The 15,490-nt window shown below is 36.1% G+C and overlaps 1 protein-coding gene across 21 annotated transcripts in view; it reads right to left on the reverse strand.

Moving 5' to 3' along the window:
* Positions 1 to 15,490, reverse strand: part of SUGCT (succinyl-CoA:glutarate-CoA transferase) — a 338,160-nt gene that overhangs the window by 263,301 nt on the left and 59,369 nt on the right. For all 21 annotated transcript variants that reach the window (XR_013946616.1, XR_013946617.1, XR_013946618.1 and 18 more), the window contains one exon: positions 11,297 to 11,392. Coding sequence is in view for 17 of the 21 variants with exons in the window: in XM_080580286.1 (XP_080436412.1) it covers positions 11,297 to 11,392 (96 nt within the window). In the remaining 4 variants the exon portion in view is untranslated. The remainder of the gene's footprint in view (positions 1 to 11,296; positions 11,393 to 15,490) is intronic.

Consider the following 15,490-nt stretch of genomic DNA (forward strand, 5'->3'; position numbering starts at 1 on the left):
AGACAACAGTCAGATAACAGTTTTGTCTGCTGCTTTACTCAGATTCAGAGATCACTCTAGTATTGAGTGACCTTACCTCTGCAGGTTTCACTAAATTGGAAATGATCAATAAAACTATTCTGTAAATTATCCACGAAAAAAGAAAGAAAGCAAAAATCACGGAACACAAAGGAACCCCAAGAATCTTTTAATGGTAAATCAAACTGAAGTTGCAGCTGGTAAATAATTAGCAGTTTTGGCATACAGCTATGTGCTGTTCTCCTGTCCTGCAGCTGAAAACCCAAGAAGGATGAGATACAGCAATATGTTGTTGTTAACTAACAAAGCAAACTATTCCCAGGTATCTTTCTCAAGTGAAAGCTCTTTGTGTTACTCAGAAACATGAAGAACTCACCTGGAGCACTCTGCCAAGATTTGGATAGCACATTCGAAGAGGTGACCAAAGTGGAAAAAATGCCAGAGAGAAAAACAAAAATTACAAGAGGCGGAAAAAATACAGGGGGTGGAAACGTGAATACGGGTTGGGGAAAATGTGAAGAGCTGGCCTCACACAAACCAGCAACCAGTACCCTATAGAAGAGCACAAATTACCTATATAGAAATACTTTTTATAGACATCAAGGCAATCAACTTCTGCAGTACACTACTAACAACAGAGTAAAAATGTTTTTCCTAATCTAGGACATCTTCTGTGCTGAAAATGAAATTATTTCTTTTCTTCCTCATAGAGGGCACAGAGGACCCACTTATGGGCTTAACAAGACCATAAAACATATTCCAGAACTTCCGATGTAGAGAAATTGGGACAGACATCTACCAAAAGTAACTTAGAGCTAATAGAACAAAGGTGGAGGTGACAGCTAGATAACCAGTTGAAATCTCCTTTGGGCCACAGGTATAGGATTGCTTTCTCTAGATTAATTTACATGACCAGGGTAAACTTCAGTCAGCAAATACCCCGGTTCTAAGTGATTGTCAGGAAGTACAGTTTTGTCAAAGCAGATAACTAGAAGAAGGTGTCTCTCACCTTCACCCTTACCACTCTCAATATAAGTGAATTAAAGTCCTGTAGCTAAAATCCCGCTTCTCTTAAAAAGCAAATGTATCAAAACTATTCTGATATTAATAAGGATTTAATAATAGACAAAGCCTCAGGTTACATTTTCTCACTTCTTAGCATCAAGGTTTATTAGTGAGGGTATTGATTAAAAATAATACCTGTTTTAGCATCGTGCAGCATTATATTTGAATGTAGCATAGGGCACAAGAAACAACATTAAAAAGCACTGTAATTTAAAGCTCATTTTCATAAGTAGATTTAGCACTTAATACTTCTGTGCTTTTTTGCAAGACAGCAGGACTTAGACTTCTCATGCGTATATACGGCTTTGGAAAACAGAACAGAAGCTACAAAGTCATTCGGCTCTTTCAAAAAAATGCTGCCCTTCCAATTAAATTCCCAGAAGCTGCCTGCACACTGGAGGATCACAGCTACTACTGCACTGGAGCTAAGCTTATCATAGCAGTACTGCAATATTTTTAGAGGAAAAAACAGCACACACCAAATTTATTAGTATACATCAGTCCTGGGGAATTAACTTAATAACCAAATTTGCATGACATGTCAAGCTCATTGTGAAAAGAAAGGGCCATCCTACAAAGTAGCAATAAAGTTCTACACTAAATCTTTACTCAGTAGCACTTAGTACCGAAACTATCTAGAACTGCCAAACAAGCTTCTTAAACACCAGTGACTCACAGACTGCCCCACTCTGTGAACATACTCACAGGATATCTATCGTAAGATCTCCCATCAAAAAACATGAGAATAAATATGATTTATACAGCAACTCCACCAGTTAAACCAGCTCTTGATGGTCATGTTTCAGTTTCACGGTGACAATACACAGACCTCTTACAGATGCATTAAATGTGAGCAGAAATGTAATTCTCATGATGAGAGAAGGAAGAATGTAGCAATGAGATGTGGGGAACAGGAATTTTTCTAGGGAAGTTGATGCTATGTGTACTTAAGTGTTTTACATTCTTGAGGACAATATGCAAAAGAGTGAAACAGTTCCTAACACAGTTATGTTTCTGATGGCAGATAGTTCTCTTGGCTGAACAGTGGTAAAGGTTCTTAATCAGGTCTAGCAGTACTGCAAACCTTCACATTGCTGAAAGAGAAGCATCACTCCATTAAAAGCAAGTTCATAAGCAAGTGTTAATCCCCACGCAATGTAGCATTTATCATTTTTCATGCAAGTGCTCATTCCAAGAGGATTATCACTTCCCCATCCTGCCCTCTGGCTGACCACACAGGGCAGAGAGATTCTTCATTCCATACAGGAGGGGAAAGGGAGGTTGGAGGAAGCTGTGATGTCAGGCTTCCAGTTTTGCTGTAGCTACCCCAATGTAAAGTGGGAAGGAGCACAGGCCAGTCTTGCAGCAGTTGCTCTTCAATAAGAGTATAAATAATAGATTCCCAAAAGCCGTCTAGCAATTAGTGACACATGCCATACTAGAAAGACGGAGAAGAGGAGGCTCAAGCACACCTTGCTAATGAATTCACACCTGTATAGATCCCACCAGCCTGCCTGCAGGACTGATCAGATGTACCTCTGATTTGTCCACTCACACAGTATTTCATGTAAGCTTGCTTGAAGTGGCTCTATTTTAAACATCTTAGATATTAATAAAGTGACACTAATCAAGAGCTGTAGCTACAGTTTTATAGCTAAGATCCCTAAATATAATATTTGTGCAAGTTATATATAATATAATATTTGTGCAAGTTATGAAATTCCAGATGTTTTTCCTAATTAGATATGCATACTTCTAATGAACTGCCCTTTGAGGTGTAAACAGCTTCGAAAAGAATAAATTTCAAGTGGAATTATATTAGTTACAAGGTAATTTTTGTTTCCTTAGGGACATAACATCCTTACTTTTATGATCATATGGCTCCTTGCAGAACAGTTACAGACTATATACAGCTCATCTGGGTGCTCTTATATAAGAGATTAATTCATGCAACAATGCAATGGTATGTAAAAACACAAAGTCCTAGACCAATAGGTATGTCAAACCCATGACAGAGACAAGCAGATGATTTGTACCATGCCACACTTATACATAAAATCAGTAGCACTGCCTATACAGAAGCAGCTAATAATGCTGATAATTTGCATCTACCGTCCTAAATAGATCCCTAGAAATAAATGCTGCAACAAAAACTAGATTACATGAATGACATCTAGTGGACGTACCCTTTCATAACAATCAATATTTTCCAACCAAAACTGTCACATTTCACATAATAAAAGCACACACCTGAGCATCAATTAAATAATGGTAAGAATGTTCCTGACTTTTTTTTATTTGTTCATTATTCTGTCTTTATAAAGTTAATATCATCATGTAGACATGTCTTAATCTCTCCTGTGTCTTCAGGTTGAATATTATTCACAATAAATTACCAGTTCCTCGAATTCTTACGGAAATACAATCTCAAAAAGTTTCTAGTATTGTGGACACCTTACCCAAGTCCTCACTCCTGTCACAAAAAGTAACTCCTTCATTTTTCATTCACCAATACTGGTCAGAAAGAGCTAATTTGTCCTGCTTGTACAATACCTTGTACAACATATCATGACGTGTTTTTTTTGTCGTTGTTTGTTGTTTTTAAGAGCTTCTATCTGTGATAGCAACACAAATAGCCATTTATGTATTCAGGATGATTATGTCAGGAGTCACTGGGTGATGACGCTGCACATGGGTTTCTGAGATCTTTTCAGACTGTTTAAACATGTTTATACAAACTGCTGCAATGCGTTGTTATACAATGATTGTGAAAAGTACTTTCAGGAGAACAAAACTGAAGTTTATTCTTCTGCTCTGGATCTAACAAGCAGATTGAAGGAAAGCAGTGATCCAGTTGCAGCTGATATCTCCTCTGAAAGCCCACTGATCATATTTTTATCCCTTTCCAGCCAGCAATAATGTGAAAAGAGGTCTTCTGATCAGGGCTCTGCTACGTTTCCCTTTCTAAAGATTACAATTTGACATGGATATACCTACCTGCAATGTTCAGTAATCCTGCAATACATTTGTAGGCTAACCATGCTGCTGTAATACAAACTAGATCCCTCACACATCAATGGAGGAAACAAGGAACAGAACAAAGAGGAGACAAATATGTACACTAAATGACTCTGAATGCCAGCGCACCCATGTTTTGATCCTAGATGACTTCTCATGAAACCACGGGCAAGTGACAGACTAAAGATCTTAATATACACCCAGTTTAAATGACTAAATACGAGTTCAAGATACAGAAATGTTCTGTGACAACTGTTCTGACAAAAAATAGCCTTGCAAAACAGTCCTGTGACATTTCCCTGGAGGAGATGAAAAATGAGACAGTATTAACTATCAGCTATCATTCCTAAACAATAACAATGATTATCCAAAGCTATTTTGCAAATTCAGAATATTGGATACTCATTAAAAATACCTTGCAGGCATTCCTTAAACCAGAAGGATACAGGATGATTTTCTTCAGAAAAAAAAAAAAATCAGGTTTTAAATTAAAAATGTATTTCATTTCCATCTGAAAAGTATCTGTGTACAGGTAAGAAGCTGTCTATAATAATTAGATACAAGCTCAGCTTCATTTAAGTGCTATGTCTGTGACAGGATGGGATATATATGAATGAAGTTATAACACCACCTCACATCTCACATCATACACCAAGCACATGTCTAAAACTGCCCAAGGCAAACCTACTGATTTCCTTTCCAGACAGCAGCTTTGCCCAAGAGAGAGGCTTGACAACTCATTGAAGGACTATCACCAGGAAGGTTACAATATAATGTCATCAGTTTTGAATAACTGGAATTCATTCCCCATAAATGGGAACTTTTCTACACTGCATTCCACAAATGATTCTTATACCTTTGAATTGACTAAAATAACAAGGAAACAGAATCCCTACTGCAGTGCTTCCCATCAAGCAAAGGGCCAACTGTGGTCCCCTATCATCACAATAAAACGAAAACATTTGTGTAGTAAGTAGTTGAAAAGAAAAAAAAATGCGAAATACACTTTTTGTTTTCTTGTTTTACAGGGTCCAGGATGACATAGACCTTTCTGGCTTTCACTGTATCTTGTAAGATAAAGATAGAAAGGAAATGGCTGTTTAAAAAAAAATGTAGGTATGTAATTCAAGGAGATACAGTAGGTCACCAAAGTATCCGGGAGACCAGGTATTCATCATATAGAATCACAGAATCATTTAGTTTGGAAAAGACCTCTAAGATCATCTAGTCCAACCTTTAACCTAGCATTGACAAGTTAACCACCTAAACCATGCTACTAAGTTCTACATCTACAAATTTCTTGAAGACCTCCAGGGACAGTGACGCAACCACTTCCCTGGGCAGCCTATTCCAATGTCACACAACTCCTTCAGTAAAGAATTTTTTCCTAATATCCAACCTAAACCTCCCCTGGTGCAACTTGAGGCCATTTCCCCTTGTCTTATCACTTGGTGCTTGGGAAAAGAGCCCGATCTCCACCTCACTACAACCTTCTTTAAGGTAATTGTAAAGTACAATAAGGTCTCCGTTCAGCCTTCTTTTCGCCAAGCTAAATTATCCCAGCTCCCTCAGCTGCTCCTCATAAGACTTATTCTGTAGACCCTTCACCAGCCTCGGTGCCCTTCTCTGGACATGAATTGAGATAGGTATCTTGAGGACAGACAAACTGTTCTTTGGAATCTGAAACCATACAATGGAGAGAACTAACTTTGCTGCTTGAGAGCACAAAGTTTCTATTCAGCCTATCTGTGAATACATTTAATTTTCATATTACATGGGCAATGCTTTCAGCAGTAATAGTTCATTACTCAGAACAACAGCATAGGACAACAGGCCCCAAAGGTAGTTTGAAAAGTCCAGATAAAAATTATGTTGATGAGGTTCAGACAGTAAGAAGGGTCATCTTGCATTTCTCCTAGATTGAGCAAACAAGAAAGATCTTCTTCCATTAAATAAGTTCTACACTGATTTTACAAAGAGAATTTTACACATAAAACAAAACTCAAAAAATAATCCAAGTTCCATTCTTGGTTGATTTTGATTCCAAGACACATTAACTGCAGAAGTATCCCAATAAAACCAAATCAAGATAGGAAAAAAAATGACCACATACCTACATTGTTGTGTGGAATAAGCAGCATTAAATTTCAAATACATCTTCAAATACATCAAATTTTAAATACATCTTAATATTTTTACACTGCAAAAAGTAGATAATCATGATAAGTTCTTTGAGATTCTCCAGAGCCAAGTTAGGAAAATTGGTACACATATGCACCAATGAAAAGCACCTCTGCCAGATCAGTTGGGCAAGAATGAAGGAAATTTTATGCCTAGCACAACAAAGGGCTGATTCTTAGAGAATCTCAGTGATGCTCTAATACAAAAAAACGTTAATTTTGGGTGTAATTAGTTATGACAGTGCACAGGCACAGAAAAGATAATTGATTAAAATAATTTATTTTCTGTCTTGTGATTTCACTTTCTGTGCAGAATGGTCATGCCCTTTGCATATTCTGAAAATATGATGTGTATTTGAGAAGTCCTTGTTAGTACTAGGAATAAACTTGGAACAGTAGTAATATGTTCATGGGAGACAATTTTGGAAGGCAGGGTGGAGAAAAAGAGGGAAGTGGCTGGAGAAGAGAGATTTGTAAGAGCTTGGTCTCTCAGTTTTCAGACTGACTTTTACCATTATGACGTGAAAGCAAACAGCCCTGTACCTTTAGCTAAAAGTTTGCATCTGAAACTACTGCCTAGTTATCCAGGTTGCTGATGGAAAGGTGATAAGCTGCCACAGGAAACAACCTGTAAACATGCAGGTTATGAAATACTCAGGAGAATTTGTCTGTTCCCAGTGGTCCAACTGTAAGATAAAAAGTGAGTGTCTAGATCTCAGGCATGGTACAGGTAAGATAGCTACATTGGTGAAACCTTGAGAATGAGGAAAGACCTTATCACCCCAAATGAAAGACAGTAACATGACTTTACTTCTCTGCACAATTATGTAAACCGGATGCTTTTAAGCTCTTGATTTCCTCTGGATAATCATGGAACAGCTGTAGCTAAACAACCCGTCTCATTATAGAAACTTGTTTAAAAAAAATGTACTAATTACATTTAAGATACAGACCAGAACTCAAGGTTTGTGTTTTAACATCTGAAACTAAGCAAATTGGGATCTGGTTACAAGCAAGATATTGTTCCTGTATGATCACAGGAGTGGCCTATTCCAACTACACCTCTCTGACTGAAAAGAGATATGCTCAAAGTAGATAGTTTCTCATGAAGGGTTCAGCACTCTAAAATTTACTTCTGACTTCTGTTGACAAGAATCCAGATTTGTTCACCTTTGTGGCACATTACAAAGTTCACCTCCATTGCAAACCTTGGCAAACTATTATATACTGACAGCTTTACAGGTGCAATGAAAGAAATCATGCACTGAAAAGAAGTTGAAATTCTTCCTTGTCAGAGAAGGTGATGAGCAAACAGAACTGAAAGCTCAGACATTTCAGATGGTTATGCCACAAAGGGAGCACACTATCAGAAAATGGAAAAAAAATTATAAGGGTATGAAAGTCCTTGTGCAGCAAACTTTACATCACTTTTGTTAAGGGCTTGTTACTTGGACTAGAAATAAGTTTTCAAAGGGGCTACATATCTTGGTAGTTTGGTGAAAGAAAATCTAGCTGAAAACTTAGCCATTTGCAAATAAGATATTCTGACCAAAATTATGAAATTGAATCTCAATGAAAAAAATTACAATAGTTTTCAGTATATAATGCTGACTGCATTAAACAGAGCACTAGAACACTTACCATAACAATTAAAAGCAAAATAAAGTACTAATTATGTACATATTTAAAATGCTTTCGACTTGTAATTTTTATTAATTTTTGATCAGTCTCTGATCAGACTTCTTTCACAAAAAAAGATCACGGAGTCATAGAATGATTTGGGTTGGAAGGGATCTTAAAGATCATCCAGTTCCAACCCCCCTGCCATGGGCAGGGACACCTCCCACTAGACCAAGTTGCTCAAAGCCCCATCCAGCCTGGCTGTAAACACTTCCAGGGATGGGGCATCTACAGCTACTCTGGGCAACCTGTTCCAGCGCCTCACCACCCTCACAGTGAAGAATTTCTTCCTAATATCTAATCTAAATCGCCTCTCTTTTAGTTTTAAACCATTATCCTTTTTCCTATCACTTCACTACACCCCCTGACAAGGAGTCCCTTCCCATCTTTCCTGTAGGTCTTCTTTAGGTGCTTGAAGGCCATTCTAAGGCCTCCCTGGGGCCTTCTCTTCTCCAGGCTGAACAATCCCAACTTCCTCAGCCTGTCTTCACAGGAGAGGTGCTCCAGCCCTCTGAACATCCTTGCGGCCCTCCTCTGGACTTGTTCCAACAGGTCCTTGTCCTTCTTATTTTGAGGGCCCCAGAGCTGAACACAACGCTGCAGGTAGGGTCTCACAAGAGCAGAGCAGAGGGGAAGAAATCATCTCCTTTGACCTGCTGGTCATGCTTCTTTTGATGTAGACATCACAGATCATACAGATTTTGTCATTTTAATGTCTATAAAAGGACCTCCCATGATTACTCTCTATCACTTCAAAGTTCCACCAAGGTGGAAGCTCAAAATACAGCAAGGGGCCTTAAGAAGAAAAGAACAGCAGTTTGCTACCACATGCTTGTTCTATGTTATACCTAAGTTCAATTTTAGGAAATGTAATTTTTATTATTTCAACAAATTATATTTCATTTGCACAAAATACCTTGAAACAAACATTTTTCATTAAAAAAATAGCATTATGATAGTCACATACTGCTTTATTAAGTGAAAGTATATTTAGTAACTGTAATGGGGTGAAACTCAGGTTTCGGAGTTCTATTCTAAACTATATTGCACATGAACTATGGAAACAGTTATAAAAGCAATACAATTGCAATAATGCAAGCTAATTCAAATTTCTAAAGAGCTTTGCACTCTCATTATAGCTTATGCTAGTAAAGTGAGAAAAACTCTAGCAAACAAATACACTTTATGGTTGCTGTCAAAATCATAACCATGTTAGCTGACAGGAAGTTAACAGATGAGCCACAAAAACACACACAAAGCTCCACTCACTATGAACCCATCCTAATCACTGGTTTATGAACAAGAAAATTGAGATTAAGACTGTTTATAATATTGAGGTAATATTTATAATACCTACTGCAGAAACAACCTACAGAAACACAGAAACCATAGTTTAGATAGGCTTGTTACCAAAAAAAAAAAGTTATTTACGTATTGATTAATGTTGATTAAAACAAAAAAAAATCTCAACTAATTTTGTGTATCTGGAGAGCTGTCTATGAAAAAAAAGAAACAAAGGATACCAATGTGTATGCTTTTCTTTTCATTTTGACTGTGGAAAAACAAAAGCAAAATGGTGCTAAAAGAATGCAAGTTTCATTTATTCATCCAAATGCAGTAGGGTGAAGATAAAATGTTTTGTTTAGTCAGTTTTTTGGTTTTGCTTATAGAAACTAAAGACACTTCAGATCTGTTTTGTACTTTCAACATACCAAAGTTCAAAAAGGGTTGCACCAAAAGGTCACATTACAGAAACATAGCCAAATGCAACTACTTGTGTAGCAGATGCCTGGTTAGGCTGGGTCACGTTGCACTACAGAGCTCTACACAGTGTTGGTCCTACAAAATATGGCCATACTGCGCCGCTGACTAGAGCAGCTCTGGCTGTGCTGCTCTACACCTGAGATGAGAATACTGCAGGACCAAACTCATTTCACTTGCAGAAACAGCTGCAACATTTCCCCATCAGTCTCAGAGATAATTTCCAATCTATTCTAGCTAGTCCAGAAATTGATGGTTGACTATGCAGAAGCATGTACTTAAATAAAATAAAATAAAAATTAACAAAAAAAGAAAAAAAGAAGTGTCCTAGCTCAAATATACAAAGCTTTTACAAAAACAATTGATGTTTGTTGTAGACCTGAGGAAATCTGCTGTACTTTTAGCCAGGGATAATGTTCTGTGTAATATACATATATGTATATTATAATATATGTATATATATGTATGTAATATACATATAATAATAATATACATATATATATGTCTTCCTTTTGGAAGATTTTTGCTTCAGAGTTTCTACAGCCACAAGGAGAAAATCCTTTAAGAAAAGGATGATCACCACCACCTCCAGCACTGGGAAGTAAATATACATTGAGTTCCTCTCATTCTCTAACAAGAAGGGAGACTGTAAAGCAACTGAGTGGTGTTCAGATTCTAGTTGTCCCAGACAAATGCTGGGAACTATCCCTATCAGGATTGAAAGTACTCCATCCAGAAATGAAAAAATCCAGACTCTTCCTAGCTAGATGCAAACACAAGTACTTGATGAGAAGTGCCAAAAATGAAACAAAGAATAGATTAAATACATGTCCAAATCTCCTTAAGTTAATATGACCTCCATCAAGATAACAAAATGATCAGCTAGAAAAGAACAAAATTGTCTTTGTTTACTTGAAGAGTTTCCCATACACTCGCCAGAAGATAAAGCCTGCAGTGAATTTTTTTCCTGTGCTTGTTTATATGGTGAAGGTCATGTTATTTTAAGGAATTTCAACCCTTCATTAGATGTAGCAGGCTATGAATTCCATTGGAGAGATCTGAGGTCTGGTTAATTCCTTTTCTAACCTGTTGTCTCACTGAGCACCAGTGATTTGCAGCAAACTCAATGGACAATGGCAAATAAATAAGAACTCCCAGACTTCCATGGATACTTAGCCTGTTCTTGTAGACTCACAAGGTAAAAACAGTAAGATTCAGAGGCAAAAGATTTCAGTTTGTGGCTGGTGTGGAAGTCAGGTAACCCTTAAAGTGAAAGAAAAAAAAAAAAAGCTTTCTCTGTCAAGTAAAAAATGATCTAGTCATTGTGCTTGCTTTAAAGTCATCCAATTTCAGTGAACACCTTTGATCTATGTCAGTGTTCTGTTACTAATCTACTGCTGATGAAGAAATATGCAAAATGCAAAAACTACAATGAACAACAGAACCTTGTCCTACCTAGACACAGATACATTACAGAATACAGCAGGTCATGGGAAAAGTCAGTCAGTTCTCAACCTTATAATACACAAAATCATGAATTCTAAAAGTAGAATAAACCAATGCTTTTGGCTTACCTGATATGGAACAATACTCCCATGTGCTGTACCCCAGCGTTTTCCTTCAATTTTGCAATTAAGATAATTAGCTGCTACATGAGTAAGACATGCAACCTATAAATGGAAAAAAGTAAAGTATTCAGGAAAGCTCAAAATTCATTGACATCTTTGTGAATTCTGAATATTTGTATGTGGTTTATATACATAAGGTAAAATATTTTATATCACAAAAAACATTTTTTTATATATTATATATTATGTATAGCCTGAATTTTTAATATTAAACAAGTACATGTATCATGGAAATGGTTGGGTAAGTACAATTCAAATAGTAAAACAATGAGTGTCCTATAACACCAGTAATGCTGGACAAATCTAGCATTAAACTACCTTAAGAGATAAGGCAGTATTACCCTAAGCATTTTGCAGAATGGTCAACAAAAGAAAAGAAAATATCAGTGTCTTGTCCAGATTCTGAAAGGAAAGGAAGCACCATGGATTTGTGAGCTAGAACTCACATTTCCTGATCCATGGTCACAAGACTTTCTCAGTCAGAAGATTAAGTTTCTGTTCTCTCCTATTCTCATTCTACATGTCCAAGCTACAGAAAGTATTTCAGAAGTCTTCAGCTCTGACATGTTCTGCAGTATTAAGAGGTAGGCCTCAATAAATCATCTGCCACTAGAAGATAAGGAGAGATTCATCAGGTTTTTAATTTGACAGAAGAAAAAAAAAGAAAAAAAATTAATTTTCTGAAAAATATGGCATGCTAAATTTAGTAACCATAATTTCAGGGGTAAATATATATATTTTTAAGCACAAATGCATCTTAGGAAAAAAGTGAAAATTTATGATGCAGTAATGCATGAAAAACAGTGGGTCTGTTATAATCAGTGGCAGATTTTTCATTATTTCTCTGGTAGAACAGTGGGTGACTATGTATCTAAAGCCAAGTAACGCATTAAAGCATTGCAATTAGTAATTCAAAAGTTCTCATTAATTCATCAGACAATGCATTTGTTTCACACTGTTAACTAGTTGTGACAGTAAGTACAACTGTTTGCTTAAATAGTAGGCCTTGTGACAATATTTTTTTTTTTCCAAAAACAGGATTTTCTTCAAATATCTCCCCTAGATGGAAGAAATTTCTTACAATGATCAAAGTGTTTGCAATGTTCTGTAACTATTAATCAGGCTAATCTACATCTAAATACGTAGTAATTAATTCAGAGTCCACCAGTAATACGTGAATTATATAAGAATTTCTAGAAAAAAAATGTTTTCTCTTCCTTTCTTCATATACCCTGAAAAGGCAACATGAGCACATCACTTTCACATTTAAAGCAAGTATTTAGCAGAAAACCTAAGAAAATATACAGCAAATGAGAATTTAACTGTTGCTGAAAAACTACATCCATATGCTAACTACAAATACAACACCATATTCCTGAAAACTGCTGGAAAACATTTTGGAGTTGGGTTTTAGTTGCAGCTTAGTATAACCCAGTGTCACTTCATTCAGCTAAAATGTTAAACAATGTCTAGTGTGTCCCTCAGTAGGAGATCCACTGGAAAATCTCAGCAATTAAGGAAATGGATCTGCAAAATATATAGAAAGGACTTTTCCTTCTGGTTTGCAACTTTCCTCAGTAGCACAGAATGAAACACACTATATTAGAGTTTGATGAGTCACAAAAGTGTATTATTTATTAATTACAGATATCTTAGTCGTATCATTCCTGTTATTTTTCAATTTGGGGTCACACCACCTAGTGAGGTTTTTCTAAAATAGCAAATGGCTATGCAATGATGGTGAAATTCTTACCATATAAATTGCTAGATATTGTTCTGTATTGTTTGTGTGTAGCACTGTACTGTAGCTGCTGTATTACAAGTTTCACTGATGGGTGAGAAGCATCCACTACAATGGGCTTGGACTTTTAAAGACATAAGAACATCCTATTCAACATGTATTTGTATTTAGCTTTTCACACTTCAGCAAGGAAATGCTAGGCTAATCTTAACTGTAAGAAGTATGAAGTGAATTAAAACCCAGTGAAACAGAAATCCTACCATATTGATATTGAATACAATCAAGCCAAGATGTCATTCCATTTATTTATTTATTTTTCTGTAGTCTATGCTGTAGAAATAGATTTTTCACAAGAAAACTGCTATCTTTAAGTATAAAAATATTTTTAACAGTATTCCATATTGCTTGAGATGAATATAATTCTTTTAATGGCAGAAAACTACTTGTACACATTTCTCCAAAGCACCTGTACCCTGTACAATGGGAAAAAAGATTTGAAAAAAGGATTTAAAACATAACACTCGCTAAATACTGGAATTGCACCACTAAAGCTCGTTCAAAGGCCTGTTTCAGTAGCAATAGGCAGCAACATACTGATCTTTTGCTTTCATGCCTGTGTGTCCTGCTCAAGTTGTTTTACTTATAATTTTTTTTTCAGTTAGTCGTGAAGGAAAAAGACTTTCAGTTCCTTTCAAATTATGAGTTGTGTACCTTGTTTATAGTCATATCAGCCAGCCAAAAGGAAGTATTATTTTTATTATCATCATTATTGTACAAATAAACTTCTATTGAGCACATCAAAGTATGTATTTTAGCGTTTTGTGTTTTATGCATAACTATACTCAGTTGAGTAAACTTTGTGGCATTTGCTCCTTAGTAATAACTGTCTAATGAATTCAGCAGACTTAGAAGACTTGCTTCTATTTCTACTGTTCCATGAAATTGTTACAAGCAGTCCCAGGACTTTTCCCTTTCCCTTGCTTTTCCCTTTCTCTCTTTTCCCATCTCAGTTCATTCTCCTTGGTCTCCCCAGAACTTTACCTCTCACTGAGAAGGCACCACAAAATCTTTACACTATGTCCTTAAAAAAGAAAATAGAATTTATTTACCTATACCCTATGGCTGTTAATCAAACTGCTGAATTATAAGCATTAAAACACATCCCTAATGAACATTTCTACAGATATTAAAACCCCCAGAAAAAGTGTTATTAACAAAATAAGTATTTATTCAAATTCCTCTGTACAAGACTCAGTGAAGACTTCATTGCTAGAGATATTTGCTGCACTAAGAGTATCTTCAGTACAACCAATCTCTCAAAATGAAGACTGGGTACATTTGTAGTACATTCTCACTTAAGTATTTTTAAACCTTTATTTAAAACTGCTTTCATGAAACCTTTATAGACCCATTTATTTTCTCTTTTAACTAATACGAGATTCATAAAAGTAACCTTTGGATTTGTAACATTAAAGCAGATGTAATACAACAATACAGACACCTCTGTATTCATTTGCTTTCAGAGACAGATTATGTACCGTAAATATGCATTATCAAGTATCTACGGATAAGCATTTCTCTATTTCACATCAATAAAGGGAACACACACCTTAACATTCCTTTCTGATATTACTGTTGGCGGCCAAATCACGCTTTTGTTACATACTTACCTAAACCAGAACAAAAACAGACCTACATTAAAGTCTGAAAAGTTATGCTCATCTTATGACAGAAACAGACAGATGGGAAACAAGATATTAAAAGCCACAAGGTGAGCAGACAAAGAAAAGAGAATTTCAAAAGATTTTTTTCAACACAGCACATCAAACAATTTATTACAATGACTTCACTGAGTCAGTCCATCATTTATTTATGTGCAAGCTCAACAAGTGTACATGAACAACAAAAGATGACAGGTAACTGGAAAAAAAAGAGAAAAATAACATTTTAATTAGATTCTTTACTTTCTTCCTTCTCCAGTTTTGTGTCCATTTTACTGCTATGTATCTTAACAAGGCTTTAACTCTTACCAAGTTGATTTATATTTTTCTTCATTCTCTATTTATTTTTCCTTAGAAAAGGCATGTAGGCCTTTAGGAACTTCAACAGACAGGTGTTTTACAGCAGCATAGACAACTTATTTTACAATACTCTAGGGAACTAGCAACCAAAATATTAATTTATAGGTGTGTAGGAAAAAATCATCCTAAAAAAAAATTCAGTGACTTATATTATGCAAAGGCCAACAACCTTCCGCAGGGGCTCAGGGCCACAACATTCCCAAGAGCCATCAATGAACATTGCCTTTTATCCAGGCAGATAAGGGACTCCCTTCTAGCCTGGAGTTTAGAGCTCAGCAGAAGCTTAAAAACAGCACAAGAGTGCCATACATTCATAAA

This window comes from Anser brachyrhynchus (assembly GCF_964034855.1).
Source record: "Anser brachyrhynchus genome assembly, chromosome: 2".
In the NCBI taxonomy this organism is placed as follows: domain Eukaryota; kingdom Metazoa; phylum Chordata; class Aves; order Anseriformes; family Anatidae; genus Anser; species Anser brachyrhynchus.